Source organism: Harmonia axyridis, chromosome 1 (assembly GCF_914767665.1).
Source record: "Harmonia axyridis chromosome 1, icHarAxyr1.1, whole genome shotgun sequence".
In the NCBI taxonomy this organism is placed as follows: domain Eukaryota; kingdom Metazoa; phylum Arthropoda; class Insecta; order Coleoptera; family Coccinellidae; genus Harmonia; species Harmonia axyridis.
The window spans coordinates 43,084,094-43,104,110 of record NC_059501.1 but is presented as its reverse complement, the minus strand read 5'-3'; the positions used below and the strand labels follow the sequence as shown (position 1 = coordinate 43,104,110).

The following is a 20,017-nucleotide window of genomic DNA, read 5'->3' as shown; positions in this document are numbered from 1 at the left end:
AGTCCGTGTGTAAATAATGATTGTGCCGACGACAGTCGAATCGGATCGAGACCTTTGATATAACCGCTGGTGGATGAATTAAATTTTTGTACGATTAAATTATTGAGCCTTGTGACTTATAATGGATATTCCTTCTGGGGGGGATATATCCCCAGTTTCTCGCTGATTTTCCTTCTCTTCGGTCACCCATACTTTTATTTCACAAATGAATTTAGAACAACTTCATCCATAGCCTCTAACTTAACCCTTTCGGCTGGTTCCTTAACAACACTGTTTACGCTTCTCAGGTCTACCTTGAACAATGGTATGTTGGCGCTTGAACTCATCGGGACATCACTAATTAAGTACAGTAGAATCCTTTTATAGTGACATCGAAAGGAATTGACAAACACGTCATTATAAGCGGACGTCATACAAAGCGTTTTGTGAAAAAAAACCTCTTAGGTGAATTCTCATTTAAATAAAAGAACAAAGCAAAAAAAAATCGAAATTAAATTTCACTTACTGTTGTTTGTATGCATGTTCATATATATTTTATTTTTTAATCAAGAAATCTATAACTATGTCTTCCTTCGTTTTCTCATTGTATTGTAAATTTATATTGTAATAAAAGTCCCTAATGCTATTGTGTATAGAAGACATCGCTATAGTCGAATTTGTACTATCATTTTGTAACGAAGTCTGATTATTCCCATAGGAATGATCAGGCTCCGTCTAAAGAATATTTTATTGTTTTCCGTTCAAATTAATCATTCTGATATATTCCGTAAATATTGGAAATAATTTATTAATTGTTCACCGCGATAATGAAAAAGTCCATGCTTCATGTTTTTCAACCGACCAGGGCCTCGAATAATCCGAGTGAAATAATATAAGAAATTATTTATTTCGGCGTTTTTACCGCTGATATATTTTTTTTCCATATGTCAGATTACGTTCCGCCAAGAGAATTTTCTCGAAAAACGAGGTTTTTGTCGACATGAAGAGTCACGTGGGCCGAATTCCTTCACCGTCCCGCACCGAAGTTATAAAAGGGGGTAACCGACCCAAAATCAAAAAATTCATGTTTAGGCAGTCAGTAGAGAGAGTATAGTTAAAATTCACGTTCAGGCAGTAGTAAATTCATGTTCAGGCTCTCAGATAGTTGATTAGTAGTTTTCAGTAGTTTAGATAGTAGAGATTTTCAGATTCAGTAGTATAGTAAAGTTAGTTATTCAGATAGATTTAGGTAGTAGATAGTTCAGTAGTTAGTTAGTTAGATTTAGAAGTTTAGGCAGTAGTTTTAGTTTTAAAAAAGACATTTTGGTTAAGTGGTTACCAGGTGACCGGAAAATAGTAAAATTGGTAATTGAACGCCAATAATTACAAATCCGTTTCTGAGGTCGAAAATCGCCATTTTCATCAGTAAACTTACTTGTTAGTCTTTTTCTGGGGAGTTTGCTAATTTTTTACTTGTGACTTTCTTACGAGTGAATATTCAAGGGTTTCATTTGATAGAGACAACGAGAGGGTGGTGTACCGGTGGAGTTTTTTTCAACGCGCTAGGATTAGTTTTCATTCCTTCCCGACTCTACAAAATCCACGATTCTCAATCTCCAAATATCATAATTTCCCGGCTCCCGGATCCGACTAACTTGTTCAACGGTTCTGACTGACAATAAATTGGTGAGGTAAGGACACAGTAGTTGTAGACAGTACAAATTATCTCAGTAACCGAATTAAAGTATACAGATTGATATAATTTATGCTTTTTCTGATTTCCCGTTTTTGCTGAGATTGTCTGTATTGTAGAATTGAATCAATAAACCTATTAATTTTGTTGCGTTGTTTGTTACTTGGTCACCGCTACCATCCTAGGTGACACCGAATCCTGTCTTCACTAAGCTGCCCTGGTAAGGTTTGTCAATTTCTCCCTAAAATTGGCTGGCGCTCGAGATACTACTGCAAAGTGCTGAAGGGCAATTGGCAGAGGCGCCAGTGACGCAAAAAGGGCGTGACAAATAGCGCCCTAGCGAGGGACTTGAGAGGACAACGCTACAGAATAGCTCCCGATCTTCAGAAAACAACGCTTAAGGGTGTAAGGACTGAAGAGGAACCGAAGGTCAGTGCAACCATTTTTTTTTTTTCTCTCTCTCTGAGTGGAAGAGATTATCTTCTCCTGTCGGAGGAAGACCCGTATATTGTTTAATTTGTTACTGGTACCTAAGTATCAGTGGACTATATTAAAGTGCTATAAACATTTCCGCGTTTGACAATAATTTCCTTTATTAGCAGGAAACCGACATAGCATTGACAGTGTGGACATTTAAATCTGAATAACTTTTTTTTGTTTTGTGTATTGCAGGACTAGAACAATCGACCGCCGGATTTCTTTGTGACTTTTTCGGTTACGTGAAGGGTTACGGAAAGTGACTTTGAGGTGACACTCAGTGACTATCTTTGTGCGCGTTGAATACTGTTTAACGTTGAGTGGTTGGTTCAACTCGGACAGAAAACCAGTGAGTATAATTGAGATACTACTACCGATTGTTTCATTGTACAATCACTGCAGCTAATATAGTGATATCATACCGCCTTCATATAATAGGGTATTGTTCACTGCTACTATTTACTGATCATCGTTTGAATAAAGAAAGAGTTGTTGTTTTTTCCCTTACACACTTTTATCCTGAGCAACTTTATTCCAGACTGAAACAAGGTAGGGATATAAAAGTCATAAGGACTTGGAGATATCTACTTGTGATTTTATTTGCTTTTGAACCATAATAGCTGATTTCTGATAAATAAAGTTGACTTGTTTTTTATTATTGCTGCAACAGTGAATATAAGTTTTGTTGCTGTGTATCCCTTATTTCTGAATTTACTGATTGCCTGAAACATTTTTATTTTGTGTTGAATTGCTGAAGAATTTTTGAAACAAGTGGTTATCGTTATTGATTTGAATAAAGACTTGCATTGATTTTCTTTGTCTGATATTCCAGGATTACTGAATTGTTGTTGGTTTATTTGAAATATATTTTGACTGTGAATAAAATTGACAATTTGTTATTTTTGAGATTATCTGATTGCTAGAACTGTCAACTGTGTTTGACAGTGAACATTATTTGAACTACTCGGTTAACCCTACTTTTCTTTTCTGGGTTTGTGAATTATTTTGAAATTGTCAACTGCGTTTGACATTGAATATTTAGTTTCTTCTGGAAATTGTCAACTGTCTGACATTGGAAAATTTTTTGAGAATTATAATAAATTTAAACCAACTTGTTTTCTGAAAGTTTTCTCATTTTTGATTTTCTTTGACTGTATCAAACAATAATTCAAACTTGAATTCTGTTGTCAACTTGTAATTTTTCAGCATTGTTGTCTATTAGTGTTATTTTTGTGCGAGGGATAAGGGAAAAATAAGGACTGTTACCGGGAATAGTGAAGTTGGGGAAAGTGTTCGGACTTCAACGGTTAATAAGAAGAGGACAGTGTCGAATAACTTCGATAGATTTCCAATCGATTGTTTGAGTTTGGACTTCAACGATTCAATCACTTAACCTCAACATGGATGTGAATCGACTATTGAATGATGAGCTGACTTATGAATTACAGCTGAGAGGACAAATAATACCCAGCACAGTAATGCTAAAGAGGAGTTTATTACGACAGGTATTGAAATTGAATTTGCCTCTACAGCCGACAGGAATGAACCCGACACTGGACATGGAGTCATGTCAGAACAAACTCACCGACTTGCTGGAAGCCATTCAACACTTTGACACTGAGAACACCACGAAGGAATATACTCGGATTTCAACAAGATTAATACACATTCAGAGAAGACTGAATTTTATTATCACTAAAAATGAAACCGAGTCACAGATGATAGAACACTTAAAGGAGACTGCAGCTCGGGCCTTGAGTTCATTGGAGGCAACGTTGACTGCTGACAGACAGCAACCATCAACCCGACCGGATGGATCGCTTTTGGAGGCAGAGATTCCACAGTCGCCTGAGATGTCTCCCATTCAACCAACCAAGGTTGCACAACTGAAGACATCACTGATAGATTTGGAAGATGATGAACTCCCACTGCCAACTGCCCAGGTCTCCCATACTGCAACACCTGTAAATAAGTCAAGATTAGTTCAAGTTTTGAATGAAACCAGACAGGAATGTGAGAAGTTACTGCAGAATTTACCAACGATGCCTATTCCTCAACCACAACAGCCGAATATGAATCAACCAGAGGCACCAACTCATAGTCGATGGACCAGCTCTATGAGAAGGGTGTCATTTCCCGATTTGAATGAACCCATGATGAATCTGAACCAGCTGATGACACCGACTACTGCCCAACAAGAATCTGAACCACGACCGATGCCAACCTCGACTATACCCATCCATAAATGGAATATTTACTTTGATGGGACTGATAGTGTGATTGGATTTATAGAAGAGATAGAGAGACTTGCTGAATCCCGAAAGACATCCTTAGAACATGTGTTCGAATCGATTTACGAACTTCTGCGAAAGGATGCCAAAGATTGGTTCATCCCCCGGAGGGGACTCTTCAGAAACTGGGACGACTTCAAGACTCAATTAAAAGAGGCATTCTTACCAGTCAACTATGAAGAGAATCTACTGGATGAAATCAAGAAGAGGATGCAAGGTCCTGATGAGAAGTTACTACTGTACGTTACCCGGATGCAAAATCTATTCCAGAAGCTGACTTGTAATCGTCCCACGGAGAGTGAACAGATTCGACTGATAAGACAGAGGTTATTGCCATCACTGCAGCAGGCTTTGGCCTTTCAAGAGACCAACACATACGATGAACTGCTGAAGAAAGGAAAAATCTTTGAATTAGTACAATGGCAAATGGGACATTATACAAAACCACCGGCTAACTCCAGCCTTATTGATGAACCTCATCTCACTTATCAACAGCGTCGTCAAAGAGACTATCAAGCTAATCTCCATGTACTGACAGACGATCAAGTCCCAAATTCCAAACAGGATTCCCCGAGGCCAGTGTCCTCCCACGGTAGAACAGAAAACCGAAGACTCCCTGGACCTGGTCGTCCACAACAGCCGTCAAGATCACTGGAACATGCAAACAACAGGTCAAGAAATGGTAACACCCCCCAGGACCGGACTGGATCCCCAGCGGAACGAAGAGTGACCTTTCAGACCCAATGCTTTCGATGCGGAAAATATGGACATTTAAGAAGAGAATGCCAAGGAACGCCGAAATTATTTTGCTCCCGATGTCAAAGAGTGGGCATCCTCTCCCGAGATTGCCCCTGTTCCCGGAATCAGAAAAGAACTTCCCCACCGACGTCCATCGAGCTACTGACTCCACTGGACCCCACTACTGGAAGTGACAACCGGCCCCTGGTGCTGGTATACATCGAGGGAAAGGTATTTCACGCACTGGTAGATACTGGTGCAACCAAATGTTTCTGCAGCCGGAAGGTAGCCCAGCTGTGTGAAAGGAATGGAATTAAAGGAGAAAAATCCAACACAGAAACTGTCATGGTAGCAAATGGTCAAACGACAGCCACCCCGAAGATGTATCACTTGTCAATGGTGATAGCCGATTATGTCCTGACAGATATAGAATTCTTGTTGGTACCCAATTTAACGGTAGACTTAATCCTGGGAATAGAAGTCCTCAAGAAATACAACTTCTCCCTGGATCTTCGAAAGACAAATGTCTACTTGGAAGGTCGACTTGTACCCAGAGTGGAACAGGTGACAAAGAAGGCCATAGAGATACAGGCCGCCGCAGAACACCTACTGGATCTAACTGGTGAGCAGAGGACGAGACTGGATTCCTTCCTCACCGAAGAACTGGGAAAATTTACCCAACTGAGTGGCACTACAGACTTGATAGAACATAAAATAAGGTTGAAACCCGGAATTGAACCGATTAAACAAAGATATAGGCCTCAGAACCCGAAGATGCAGGAAATCTTTGATCAGGAAGTGGATCGAATGCTGGAGGAAAGAGTAATAGAACCCTCCAAATCACCCTGGAGTTCACCCGTGGTACTGGTCAAGAAGAAGGATGGGAAGTATCGCTTCTGCATAGACTTTCGAGCAGTCAATGAGGCATCAGTTAAGGATGCATATCCCCTGCCATACATCTCTGGAATTCTGGATAAATTAAGACGGGCCAGATACATATCAACAATTGATTTGAAGCAGGGATACTGGCAGATCCCACTGGAGACAGAGAGTCGCCCCATTACTGCGTTTACAGTGCCTGGAAGGGGATTATATCAGTTCACGGTAATGCCCTTTGGACTACATGCAAGCCCAGCAACCTTTCAACGATTCTTAGACACCATCATCGGACCGGAGATGGAACCAAAAGCTTTTGCTTACCTAGATGACATCGTCGTGCTGGGAGAAACGTTCGAGGAACACCTGGAAAATCTACAAGAGGTATTCCAACGACTGAGGGAAGCCAAACTGCGTCTCAACCCAGACAAATGTGAGTTCGTCCGGAAATCACTGAAATACTTGGGACATGTCGTCACCTCAGACGGAATCTGCACTGACCCCGACAAAGTGTCGGCCATTGTCGCCTTTCCGGCTCCAAAAACAGTGCGAGAGGTACGTAGATTCTTGGGAGTCGCCAGTTGGTATCGTCGCTTCATTGAGAACTTCTCCGAGGTGATTTCTCCATTAACACAGTTGTTAAAGAAGAAGCAACGATGGAACTGGGGTCAAGCACAGCAGGAAGCATTCGACATCCTGAAACATAAATTAACTGAGTCACCTATTTTATCTTGTCCTGATTTTACGCAACCCTTTATTTTACAGACTGATGCAAGCGATGTGGGACTGGGAGGAGCCCTAACTCAAACTATCAAAGGAGAAGAAAGAGTCATCGCTTATGTCAGCCGGACATTGAACGCCGCCGAGAAGAATTATTCAGTGTCCGAGAAAGAATGCCTCGCCATAGTATTTGCGATAGAAAAGCTGCGACCATACCTGGAAGGGTTTAGATTCACGGTCATCTCCGACCACATGAGTTTGAAATGGTTAAACTCCATCAAATCACCCTCCGGAAGAATTGCAAGATGGGCAGTGTTCCTACAGCAATTTGATTTTGAAGTACAGTACCGAAGAGGATCACTCAACAAACTGGCCGACAGCCTGTCAAGAAACCCACTACCGACACTTAACTGTGTCCAACTGAAAGAGACAGATATTCAATGTAAGTGGTACAAAAATAAGTTTCAGGAAGTAGAGAAAGGACCAGAACACTGCCCCGACTATTCCATCATCGATGGAAGACTACACCGACACTTTTGGGATTCATCAGATGTTAGGGAAGCTGGAACAGGCCATCCATGGAAGCTGTGTATACCCACCGAACAGAGGAACGAAGTACTGAAAGAAAACCACGACTCGGCCTTGGCTGGACATCTGGGAATAGCCAAGACAATTGCGAGGATCTCGCGGAATTATTACTGGCCAGGTATGTTTAGGGACATTGCGAAATATGTCCGGAACTGCACTTCGTGCCAAAAGTTTAAAGTACCCCAACAGCAACTGGCAGGAAAGATGCAACCTCGAAAGATGGTGGATGCGCCATTCAAGGAAGTATCAACTGATGTAGTAGGACCTCTACCCCGCTCCAAGAAAGGTAATTCCTATATTGTAGTTATGCAGGACAGGTTTACCAAGTGGGTGGAATGTCGACCAGTGAGGAAGGCCAACGCCAAGACTGTCTACATGGCGTTATATGAACAGGTTGTACTGAAGTATGGATGTCCAACCACTGTGATCTCCGACAATGGGAAACAGTATGACAGCCGGCTATTCAGAGAAAACCTCCAGGCTATGGGTATCAATCACCAGTTTACCCCTACGTATACTCCACAGTGCAATCCGGTTGAAAGGGCCAACCGAACACTGAAGACAATGATTGCTCAATTCTGCGAGGCAGATCACCGAAGTTGGGATGAAAAGGTAGGAGAATTAACCTTTGCTATTAATACTGCTCGACAGGACTCTACAGGATTCACTCCGGCATATCTAAATTATGGAAGGGAACTGCGCATCCCCAAAGCCATATATGCCACGGAACCCAGGAATCAAGGATCTGGAGATCCCAACGAGAACACCGAAGAAAAAGAAGAAAGTTTGACTCACCGTACAGAGCAGATTCAACACCTACTGGAGGCCTATGAGTTTGTAAGGACCAACCTATACAGGGCATTTAATCGACAAGCTCATAACTATAACCTTCGACGTAGAGAAGTTCGTTTCCAGGTAGGCGATCAAGTGCTTCGTCGTACACATCACCTATCATCCGCCGTTAATAACTTCGCATCTAAGTTAGCTCCAAAGTTTGAAGGGCCATTTCTTGTTGTGAAGGTGATTTCACCAGTTATTTATGACCTGAAAGACCGGTCAGGTAAGAAAGTGAATCACGTACATGTTAAAGACCTAAAACCATTTCATAACTAGTAAGTTACTTTGTTAAACTCACCGAGAAAAAGTCAGAACTGAGATAAAAAAAAAAAAAAAAATTTGTTACTAACTGGTACCTCCCCGCATAAACTAGACCTAGTAATCTGATTTTATACTACTGACATGTTCTTATTATTCTGTGATTTTCTTGTTCAGGCAAAGAGGATGGCAGAGAGTCTGCATAGTCGCTGGGCAGCGATCCAGTGGGGAGATGAGGTCGTGTACGAGCCACGTAGCTCATCACCGGAGACGATACCGGAAGTACCGGTGTTGAGGAGAAGAACGGTGACAGAGGTGAGGATGTCTAGAGCCTCCCAGAGCTCGGTGTCGTCCGTTAGAGGGAGAAATTACCTAGCCGGAGTAGAGAGAGTGATGAAGAGGACCACTACTCAGTCTACACAGACCCCCCCTTTGTGCCAGCTGCGTACCAGTAAGCTCTTGCTTACTTACCGGTTCTAAAATTCCCTTCAGGACGAGTGTGGAAGACAACACCGGTATAACTAAACCATATGTTTCAGATCAAACCACACCGGCCCCCAAGAATGTCCGTACGGTAGGTACGATGGGATCTAGAGTCTATCTGGAGGTGCGATCCAACACTTGCTGGAAGTGCGGCAAGACATGCCCCTCGCGGCAGGAGTGTCGAGGTCCACCACTCCTATTTTGCAGCAGATGTGGTTTGATAGGTACGCAGACCAGGTACTGCGAGTGCGTACCCAGGAAACTGGCCCCACGACCGCCAGCAACTAGGTCGGAACAACCAGTCAGGCATCCATGTGCAAGATGCACAGAAAGGGAGGCCATGCAGCGGAAGATGAGATAGAACAAAAAGAATGATGAAAAAAAAATAGAATTGCAAAGAAGATACTGTTGTTTTTGTTCCATAATCCTGTAAAACTGTATAAAACCATATAGGGCCTAACCCAATATCTGATAACATTATATTCAAGACTAGTAGACTGATTTTTAATCTGTAAATGTTGATGAAACCGAATAGTACATAATAAGTCAGTGAATATTATACAATAAAAACAATTCCAGTCACTTGCCCGAATTTCAAAGGCCATCAGATATAAATTAATAGTTTCACTGTGTAATCTATTTGAAGAATGCCATTTCTAATCTCTTACTGTTCTGATAAATTACTGAAATATTCCGCAGTGTTACAGATGAAGTTTTCTAAGAGGCTAGATACTCACCGATGAGAATGAATGCTGGAGATAGGCAACACACCTTTCATCGGATGATCAGCTGTAGGCCCAATTCCACCGAAGACATGATTCCTGAAGATTTATTCATGTCATCGTCCAAGAAAGAAGTACTTGAAGAATTGGACATCATGACCTGTCAATTATTACTCTGGTGGACATCTGGATTCCATTGCAATTTTCATATAGATAATTTAAACTGTATAACTGGAAGAATTTTCACCGTTCTGAAAATTTCACCATACAGTCACTGATTCCTTGTAATATCCACAGGTAAATCAACCAGTATATCAATGAGTTTGGAATGGTTTCGACTCATCTGACTGGGAACTTCGACGTCCCTCTGAAAGAATATGGCATGATTCATCGAGATATGGAAATCACGGAACTACTCACCGGAGAATGGGATAATCCACACCTGACATCAGATTATTTCACCGACACTTGGAAACTTCATGGAAATGGGAATGAGTTCTACTCCACAACCCCGAGATGAAGAAATTCCCCAAACATGTACACATTCAAATCACCCCGGATGACCGAAGAAGGAAGACGGCGTTTGAATTTTTCACCGACACTTGGAAACTTCATGGAAATGGGAATGAGTTCTACTCCACAACCCCGAGATGAAGAAATTTCCAAACATTCAAATCACCCCGGATGACAGAAGAAAGAAGACGACGTTTGAATTTGACATCGATTCATAGAGCAAAGTTTTATTTTTATATGTCATACTGTCTACAACAGCATTATAATCTTTGATAGCGTAACGTAACAGTCAGACCCGTACTTCCCATATATCCCGCGTGATAAGACAGGATAGTATTCGGTTATTTTTTGTTTGTTTTTAGAATTCAAATTTCTGTTTCACCGTAACTTGAATTTTTCCGAACCAGGGGGGATGTAACGAAGTCTGATTATTCCCATAGGAATGATCAGGCTCCGTCTAAAGAATATTTTATTGTTTTCCGTTCAAATTAATCATTCTGATATATTCCGTAAATATTGGAAATAATTTATTAATTGTTCACCGCGATAATGAAAAAGTCCATGCTTCATGTTTTTCAACCGACCAGGGCCTCGAATAATCCGAGTGAAATAATATAAGAAATTATTTATTTCGGCGTTTTTACCGCTGATATATTTTTTTTCCATATGTCAGATTACGTTCCGCCAAGAGAATTTTCTCGAAAAACGAGGTTTTTGTCGACATGAAGAGTCACGTGGGCCGAATTCCTTCACCGTCCCGCACCGAAGTTATAAAAGGGGGTAACCGACCCAAAATCAAAAAATTCATGTTTAGGCAGTCAGTAGAGAGAGTATAGTTAAAATTCACGTTCAGGCAGTAGTAAATTCATGTTCAGGCTCTCAGATAGTTGATTAGTAGTTTTCAGTAGTTTAGATAGTAGAGATTTTCAGATTCAGTAGTATAGTAAAGTTAGTTATTCAGATAGATTTAGGTAGTAGATAGTTCAGTAGTTAGTTAGTTAGATTTAGAAGTTTAGGCAGTAGTTTTAGTTTTAAAAAAGACATTTTGGTTAAGTGGTTACCAGGTGACCGGAAAATAGTAAAATTGGTAATTGAACGCCAATAATTACAAATCCGTTTCTGAGGTCGAAAATCGCCATTTTCATCAGTAAACTTACTTGTTAGTCTTTTTCTGGGGAGTTTGCTAATTTTTTACTTGTGACTTTCTTACGAGTGAATATTCAAGGGTTTCATTTGATAGAGACAACGAGAGGGTGGTGTACCGGTGGAGTTTTTTTCAACGCGCTAGGATTAGTTTTCATTCCTTCCCGACTCTACAAAATCCACGATTCTCAATCTCCAAATATCATAATTTCCCGGCTCCCGGATCCGACTAACTTGTTCAACGGTTCTGACTGACAATAAATTGGTGAGGTAAGGACACAGTAGTTGTAGACAGTACAAATTATCTCAGTAACCGAATTAAAGTATACAGATTGATATAATTTATGCTTTTTCTGATTTCCCGTTTTTGCTGAGATTGTCTGTATTGTAGAATTGAATCAATAAACCTATTAATTTTGTTGCGTTGTTTGTTACTTGGTCACCGCTACCATCCTAGGTGACACCGAATCCTGTCTTCACTAAGCTGCCCTGGTAAGGTTTGTCAATTTCTCCCTAAAATTGGCTGGCGCTCGAGATACTACTGCAAAGTGCTGAAGGGCAATTGGCAGAGGCGCCAGTGACGCAAAAAGGGCGTTACAATTTTCAAGATTGCTATGAATAAATCGTGATAATAATTCTGCAAACGATAGCTTGTTTTTGGAGATATTTGAGATTGTTGAATGACCTACGCCAAATTCCTTCACGAGAAAATATTTTGATTCCCTTTCTAATCTGCGTATTATTGTATCTTTCTCCTCAATGGTAATAGTAATTTACGTAACAAGTCCGGAAAATAAGGTTTTTTTGGACGAATAGACAAAATTCCAGGACGAGCGTAAGCGGCTGTGATTCTACTGTATTCTTATCCGCACATATACTATTCGCGGTAGACACACCGAATGGGAGGAAGGTTATTCCCTCAACTACGATTTGATCCTTCTTCAAGACGGTTGATTTCTCCTTCCTCGTATTCTCTATATAAATTACATCAGGAAACAAGAAACCTCTCAAAGAGGTTCATTAAAATATACAATATTCAAATAGTTGAAAAAAATTAAAAAACACACAAAACATTACACATACAATGGAACATTTCACCCATTGCTACTATACAACATAACATTGTGCTCACTTTTGAACTCTAGGCGAGGGATGTCTTTCAGTGACCACAATGTTTTTTTTTTCAAGAAAATGTTATTCAGGTTGTCGCTCTCCGAGTCAGCGAGCGCCTGGAATCTACGAAAAGGACAGGAGCCGATTCACATCTCCAGAAGGTAATATCTCTAAGATTTTCCCCACGTTACGCTATCTCACCCTATTTTCTATTATTACTCAATTAATCCTACATACAACTTAACAAAAAAAAATACAATAAAATGAAAAAAAATTTCTTTGAAATTACTACTCCTGCGGTATCTGAGGCTGTCTTTCACGGCTAAAAGTAGCCCCATCGATCCGGTGGACGTCTTACTCTATTTGAACGTCATAGATCAGGACTTTCTATTTCTTCTAACGATTTTCATTCTGGTTTGCCCATGCGGGAATCAAGAACTGGGGTAATTTCCTAACTCCTCCTGTTCTTCATTTGAATCCGTATCCAGGTCTGTATATCCCGATCTCACGCGTCTTTCTAGTTTTTCCCCCATTTCATTACCTCGTGCAGTGTACGTTTTTAATCTATTGACATGAACAATTTGTTCATCTCTTTCCCCGCATTTTCTTACCCTGCACGTCACGGGACCAATTATTTCGGAACTCTATACGGCCCATCCCAGTTTTTCAATGATTTGTAAGATAACCTTTTTCGCGCTCACTTTCCTCAAATATACCAAATCCGCCAATTTGAACTGAGGGACTACTACTTTCTTATCGAATCTCGTCAACCTTGCGGATTTTTCTGCCTCACTATTTTCGTATATTTGGTCGTAAACTTGATTTTTCAATGTTTCGCCGAGTATGTTGTTGATTTACGAATTGCCCTTCAATTCTGCCTGTATTAATGCTTCCGAACGATCCGGAATGACAACCCCTGTTTCTAAAGTGATATCATTTTCCCGCTTTTTCTTTTCCATTGGGACTGAATCATCTCGCCTGACCTCGAAGTCGCTCAAATTTTCACATTTCATCAATTTTCAGTCGATACTCGTTTCTCGAAATCCCTTATATTCTCCAATTCAATACCGCGATCGCTTTCTTCTCTCATTTTCGAATTTTCAATGTCTTTGTACTGCGTCTCGATCTCAAGTTCCCTAACTTCATTGACTTTTGGCGAAATATTATCATTTATCTGATTTGTCACCGGTTTTTCGGATGATTGCGTGTTCGTTTTCCCAATTTTCTTTTCCGCCAATCCTTCCGATTTATTTTCATTGAGGTAAACTTTCCTGATACCGATCTGGAATTCATTACTAACTCGACCGATTTGAGAATGATTATATTGCCTATTATATTGGGTTTCTCTCCAATTTTTTCATGGGCATTCTCTCGCCCAGTGTCCCGCCAGATTGCAGGAATAACAAACTTCCTGATTTCTTCATTTCGATCTCCCAAAAGTCCGACATTCCCTCGCGAAAAGGCCCGGTTTGTCACAGGAATAACATCCCTTTTTGGCGTTTTGTTGAACGTTCCTCCAGTTCGCTCGGAAGGTATTACATTTTTCTGCAGAATGTGATTCTGATGCCAAAATTGGAAGTTCTTCGAGTTCCCAGAATGCCTTCAAAGTTGCGTTCAGAGATGAATCTAGAGTCACATGCAATGAATTTACTACCTTACAAGAAGAATGAGTTCTACCCATCAAGACCCAACCGAAAACAGTTTCGAGTGCTGAAGGTTCTCCTACTCCACCTTTTTGACGACCATCAAGAAGTAAAGAGGGAAATATTTCAGCTCCCAGAAGTATGTCGACACTACCAGGTTTATTGAAATTTGGATCCGCCAAATTCAGTGAATCGTGGAATGAAAATTTTGTTGTGAAGTTTGGCAAGTCTGAACATATCTTTGGGATGACAACAGCATCGAAGGTAAAGATTGGGTGAATCCCTTCTCGGGGGCGGATTGTGCAAGTGGCAGTGGAAGTTGATGGAGATGATCTTTCTCCTATGCCTTTTATGCATAGAAATGATTTAGATAATGTTAACCCTAGTGAAGCAACACACTTTTTAGTAATTATATTAGTTTGGGAACCACTATCTAAAAGAACTCTGACAGTTTTATAATTCCCCCAGGCATCGAGAATTTCTACCTGAGCTGTAGCGAGAAGAACGTTGGAAGACGCAGTGGTAGTGAAACTCTGAGCTGAGTTACATGAATTGATATCAGAAGAAGAGGGAGAGGTTTGTTTTTTATTTTCATCGGAATCGATATGGAGCAGAGAACGGTGTTTCCTAGAACAAGTGCGACAACTTGATTTAGAAGCACATTTCGAAATGTCATGCGCTGAATGCAAACAATTAATACACCAATTGTTACTTTGGGCAATTTTCATTCTTTCAGTTGGAGTTTTGGACAGAAATGAATAGCATTTGTAAATAGTATGTGGTGAATTGCAAAAATTACATCTTATTTTTGAAGAAATATTATCAGTTTGAGCCAGAAAAGTGGAGGTTGATTTACTCGAGGAAGGTTTTTGCTGTTTGGTTTGAGTTTGAGGAAGTGGACTGTATTTGGGTTTAATGGAGGTAGAGAGAGCTGCAGATTCTAAAGCGGTGCACTGATTCAGAAGGAAATTGTGTAAATTTCGGAACGATGGAATATCTGACGAGCATTCTTGTAATTCAAAACGTTTAATTGTAGCGTTATCTAGTTTCTGAATAATCATATGAAAAAGTACAAAATCCCATTGATCAACTGGCAAACCTAAGTTTTTCAAAGACGACAAATTCTCAGAGAATGTATCGAATAGGTTCCTCAAACCTTCAACCGACTCATTTGTCAACTTTGATATGTTCGTGATATCTTGCCAATATGAATTCGCCAAAAGACGTTTAGCCCAGTCATATTAGGGCTTTCACTTCGGAATGAAAGATAATAAGCTGCAAATTGGTATGAACCTTTGTTTTGTCATTCTAAATGTTGTCTCAAAAGTCACAATCGTTATCGTGTCCGCGTCTCAAGATATTCAAGGTCAAAGGTCACAAAAATCGGTTTTTCGCGAATATCTGGCTTCCTATCGGTTAAATGAGATTTGCATTTATTATAAAAGTTGTAGGCTATAAAATTCCCTACAACTTTTGTTTAAACTTTTTTTTCATACGACCAACCGTTTTGAAGGTAGAGCGCGAAGAGTGCACATCGTACAGTCATATACGGCCTAATGCAAGGTCAAGCGTGAGTTATGGTTATCAGTACGTTATAAAGTCAATTATTTACTTGGAAATTATAATTATTAAACAATGCCTATTATTTATGTACTAACTATTAATTATTTATATTTAATTAAAGTAAGTAACTTGATTATTTATATATAATTATTCATATTTAACTATTTAAGTATATGTCATCATAGGAGAAGATATCAATTTGCTCGTTATTTTAATTGGACGTACTCAGTCACATCATCAGGAAATTTTTTTGAAAAAAGTTGGCAAAGGCAATGTCAAAACACAAATATATTCTACTAAAAGTTTTGACCAATATCCTCGTACTAAAAAGCACATTTTATTTTTACACGCATTCAGTGGCTGTGACACGACTTCTGCGCTATTTAAAAAAGGAAAAAAAACTGTTACTAGAGCATTGGAAAAAATTCCTGATTTAGATAAACTGGTGGAAGTATTTCAACAAGAAAACTGCCCAAAACAAACATTATTAGAAAATGGAGTGCGCATCTTGTTGGCATTATATAATGCTCCAAAATCTGAGGACAACATTGATCATTTCCGCTACACGCAATTCATCAAATTTACAAAACTAAATAAACCTGTACAACTGTCAACACTTCCACCAACAAGTGTAGCAGTTCATCAACACATAAAACGTGTCTACTACCAGATTCAAACGTGGTTAGGGAAGGACTTAGAACCTCAAGAATGGGGCTGGATGCTTGAAAATGAAATCCTGGAGCCCATACGAACGTTATTACCTCCAGCACCAGCCGAACTACTAAACGTAATATTTTGCAATTGCAAAAATGGTTGTGGTTCCCGCTGTGGATGCAGAAAATCAGGGCTACAATGTTCTTTAGCTTGCGGCCAGTGCAACGGACAAGCTTGCCTCAACGCTTCACTGTATCCAAGTAATCCCGATGAAGAAAATACATATGATCCCGATATTCTGGAAGGTTTGGAGATGAACATGACAGATAATGAGGATGATGACAATGAATCGAACATTTTTGAGCGACAAGAAGAAGAAGACGACGAAGAAGAAGAAGATAATTAGCTTCCATTTCCAATTTCATTACAATTAAAATCAACAAAGATACTTTTGATATTTGAACTCACATTTTGATAAACGTATATTATGCCGTATTTAATAATAAATAAAAATATGTGTAAAATATATACTCTTACTATCATTTTAACTTAAAATAAAACTAAAATATATAATCCAGAATTAATAATATTTTATACTTAAATAATTAAATATGAATAATTATATATAAATAATCAAGTTACTTACTTTAATTAAATATAAATAATTAATAGTTAGTACATAAATAATAGGCATTGTTTAATAATTATAATTTCCAAGTAAATAATTGACTTTATAACGTACTGATAACCATAACTCACGCTTGACCTTGCATTAGGCTGTATATGACTGTACGATGTGCACTCTTCGCGCTCTACCTTCAAAACGGTTGGTCGTATGAAAAAAAAGTTTAAACAAAAGTTGTAGGGAATTTTATAGCCTACAACTTTTATAATAAATGCAAATCTCATTTAACCGATAGGAAGCCAGATATTCGCGAAAAACCGATTTTTGTGACCTTTGACCTTGAATATCTTGAGACGCGGACACGATAACGATTGTGACTTTTGAGACAACATTTAGAATGACAAAACAAAGGTTCATACCAATTTGCAGCTTATTATCTTTCATTCCGAAGTTGACCCCTTTTTTTACCTAATATGACTGGGCTAGTTCATTTTGATAACGTTTAGTCAAGGTGTCGAAAGCAATATGGTAATTTTGTGCTGTTAATGGAAAACCTTTCAACAATGACAAAGCTTGAGATTTTAAGGAACTTAGAAGATATTGGAATTTTTCAATATCAGACAAATTAGCATTATTGTGAATCAAACTAGTGAATATGTCATGAAAGGTTGTCCAATCTTTATAATTTCCGCTGAATGATGGCAAAGAAATCTTCGGAAGTTTGACATTACTGACATTAGGTGTAACTTTCAAGGATTTGACCGAAACATCACCACTGATTGTGGGGAATAAATTATTATAAATGGTTTTTATGGTGAAATATGTATCATTGAATGCTGACTTTATCTGTTGAATGAATGGTTGAAATAATTGAATTGTGAGTGTTATGAAATTTTCCATGAATATCCTCCAACTCTTCATATCGAAGTCGGAATCTAACATGACGACTTGCATCATCGACCGCTGCTGTCGCTAAAGAAAGAATTTCCTCAACATCGTCAATTTGTAATTGTCGAATAGCATAATTTTGTTTCAATTCATTAGCACTCATAATGAACAAGCTGAATGTAAATAAATAATTAATAAGAAATCAAATTATACTGTAACACTCAATATGTGAATCGATTTATCGATAGTGAAAAAAATGAAAGTGAAATATTGAACTGAAATAATTTCGAAACAATCGTCGAAGTAACGGAAATTAAAGAAAATTTGGCTCGAATAGGACCAATGTTACGATAGGTCAGAAAATTTAGAAAAATAAGGAAAAAGAATTTGAGAAAAAGAATACACAAAAGATACGTTGGAAGCACTCGACCTACCTTTGTTGGAATGAACGCCAGAGTTGGAGATGGTACTTCCCAGTATCTATTGTCTTGAAAAAACTTGCAGAAAATAGCGAAAATGTCCAAAAATTTCGTGGTTTCGATTGAATCAATTCACGGCGTAGCGCACTTTTTGGAACGAGAATTCGAACTGATCTCTCGCCCATATGTCCCCATATGCAGTCCGAGATTTCCCAACGTATTTTATCACAATTAAATGAAATGAACAAATGCACGGAATGAATGTGAACATTAATTGAAGAAATCGACGCGTTGATTCAACGATTGTTTCGAAACAAAATAAATAACCATATAACTGAATTTAGAATAAAAATAGAACAAAATAAATAATGAGTGTTGCATTAACAGGCTCGGTTTTCCATCTTTTCAAGGATGACAATATCAGGCCGGTTGTGCGCGATTGGCCTGTCAGTTATCAGTGGATGGTCCCAACACACCTTTACAGCATAATTCTCCTGAACTTGTTTTGGTAAGTATTCATGTATTTTTCTTTCTGTTTTTAATAATCCATATTTCAGGGCGATGGCTTGGTGGAATACTTTTGCCATGGCTTTGTTCCGATCAGTGTATTCCCTGGGAGCGAGCATGGGGCAAGATGATGTGACATGCTGAATTGTTTCTGGTGCCTGAGAGCATTTACGGCATTTATCACTAGGAAAATTTCTTCCCGTTATGTTTTTCTGGTACGCTCTTGTAGGGACCACCTGATCCTGGATCGCTGCCAGTCTACCTTCCGTTTCTGGAAAAAGGTATCCAGCTTTGAGGTATGAGAGGGATATTTCTGCATCTATATTTCTATTTTTTAGGACCGTTGGATATCTTCCGTGAAGTGCCCTGCCTTGCCAATCTTCGCATAGTTCCTCGATGGTTGGAGGTTCAGCCAGATGATGTTCAGAAGCCAGGTTCAGCGCCGTAATGCCTTGATCTTCCCTGGAGAGAGCTTTATAGAAAGGTAAGTGTTTTGATTTTAAGTACTCTCTCATATCCTTGACTGTAGTGTGGTGTATGGTTTCGATATTTTGCATACCTCTACCCCCTTTATTCCTCGCTATGTATAGCCTATTTACTGAGGTATGAGGATGGTGCATTCCATGCCTGGTGAGGAGCCCTCGCACTTGAATGTCCAGTGCTTTGAGATTTGTCGTTGTCCACTTCACAATTCCAAAAGAATAAGACAGGGATGGTATTGCCCAGGTGCTTATTGCCGTGTATATATATATATATATATATATATATATATATATATATATATATATATATATATATCCAACAGACATATTCAGTCCCGTTATATTTGGCAGGCTACCTCAGACCCATGTGATCCGGGTGTTTTCTACGAGTGTATATATCAAAAATCGGCTGTTTGAAAATATAACTCATTAGGCAACCAGAGAGGGGAAAAAAAAATTTCCATTCAAAAAAGTTATATATTCGGTTCTCTTTTTGAGACCCGTCACGTACCGCCGATTTTTCATTCCCACATATACTCGGCTGACATGTTCGGCCAACCTTGTCGATCCCTGCGGTGTTGTCAGATCACTGGGACTTATTGCGTCTATTCGATATGGGATATTGTTATATTTGTATAAGTGGTATTGAGAACTGAACAAGTGAAGAATATCGCATATTTCGAATAGTTCGGCTTTTTCATGAGATATGTTTATTGAATAAACTCAACATTTATTCTGAATGAATAAAAATTCCGTAATTTTCGAATATCGAGTAGTAATGATCTCAAACGATTGGAATAGAATC

The 20,017-nt window shown here is 39.1% G+C and overlaps 2 protein-coding genes and 1 long non-coding RNA gene across 9 annotated transcripts in view; 1 reads left to right on the top strand and 2 right to left on the bottom strand.

Annotated features, from left to right (window-relative positions):
* LOC123683842 overlaps positions 1–20,017 on the top strand; it is a 158,709-nt gene that overhangs the window by 121,778 nt on the left and 16,914 nt on the right. For 2 of the 4 annotated variants that reach the window (XM_045622792.1, XM_045622783.1), the window contains exons 2-4: positions 18,611–18,731; positions 18,781–19,011; positions 19,069–19,214. The exons of 1 other annotated variant lie outside the window; for it this stretch is intronic. The gene's annotated coding sequence lies outside the window, so the exon portion shown is untranslated. Of the gene's footprint in view, positions 1–18,610; positions 18,732–18,780; positions 19,012–19,068; positions 19,215–19,320; positions 19,457–20,017 lie in introns of all 4 variants that reach the window. One more of the 4 variants, XM_045622801.1, reaches the window with a different exon arrangement.
* Positions 3,974–10,717, bottom strand: LOC123683909. Of its 4 annotated transcripts, none has more exons than XR_006748072.1 (4): positions 10,083–10,717; positions 9,678–10,029; positions 8,158–8,406; positions 3,978–4,111 (listed from the first exon to the last, which is right to left on the bottom strand). It is a non-coding gene; the product is annotated as an uncharacterized LOC123683909 (long non-coding RNA). The 4 variants fall into 4 exon arrangements; XR_006748071.1 differs by lacking the exon at positions 3,978–4,111 and adding an exon at positions 6,613–6,750; XR_006748067.1 differs by lacking the exon at positions 8,158–8,406 and having other exon boundaries at positions 3,974–4,111.
* On the bottom strand, positions 13,852–15,135 carry LOC123670583. Its single transcript, XM_045604091.1, has one exon. It carries the CDS (start codon positions 15,133–15,135, stop codon positions 13,852–13,854), a length of 1,284 nt encoding a protein of 427 aa, XP_045460047.1.

Coding starts and splice junctions, on each gene's coding strand:
- LOC123670583 (XM_045604091.1), bottom strand. CDS start 15,135: ATGATTATTCAGAAACTAGATAACGCTACAATTAAACGTTTTGAATTA.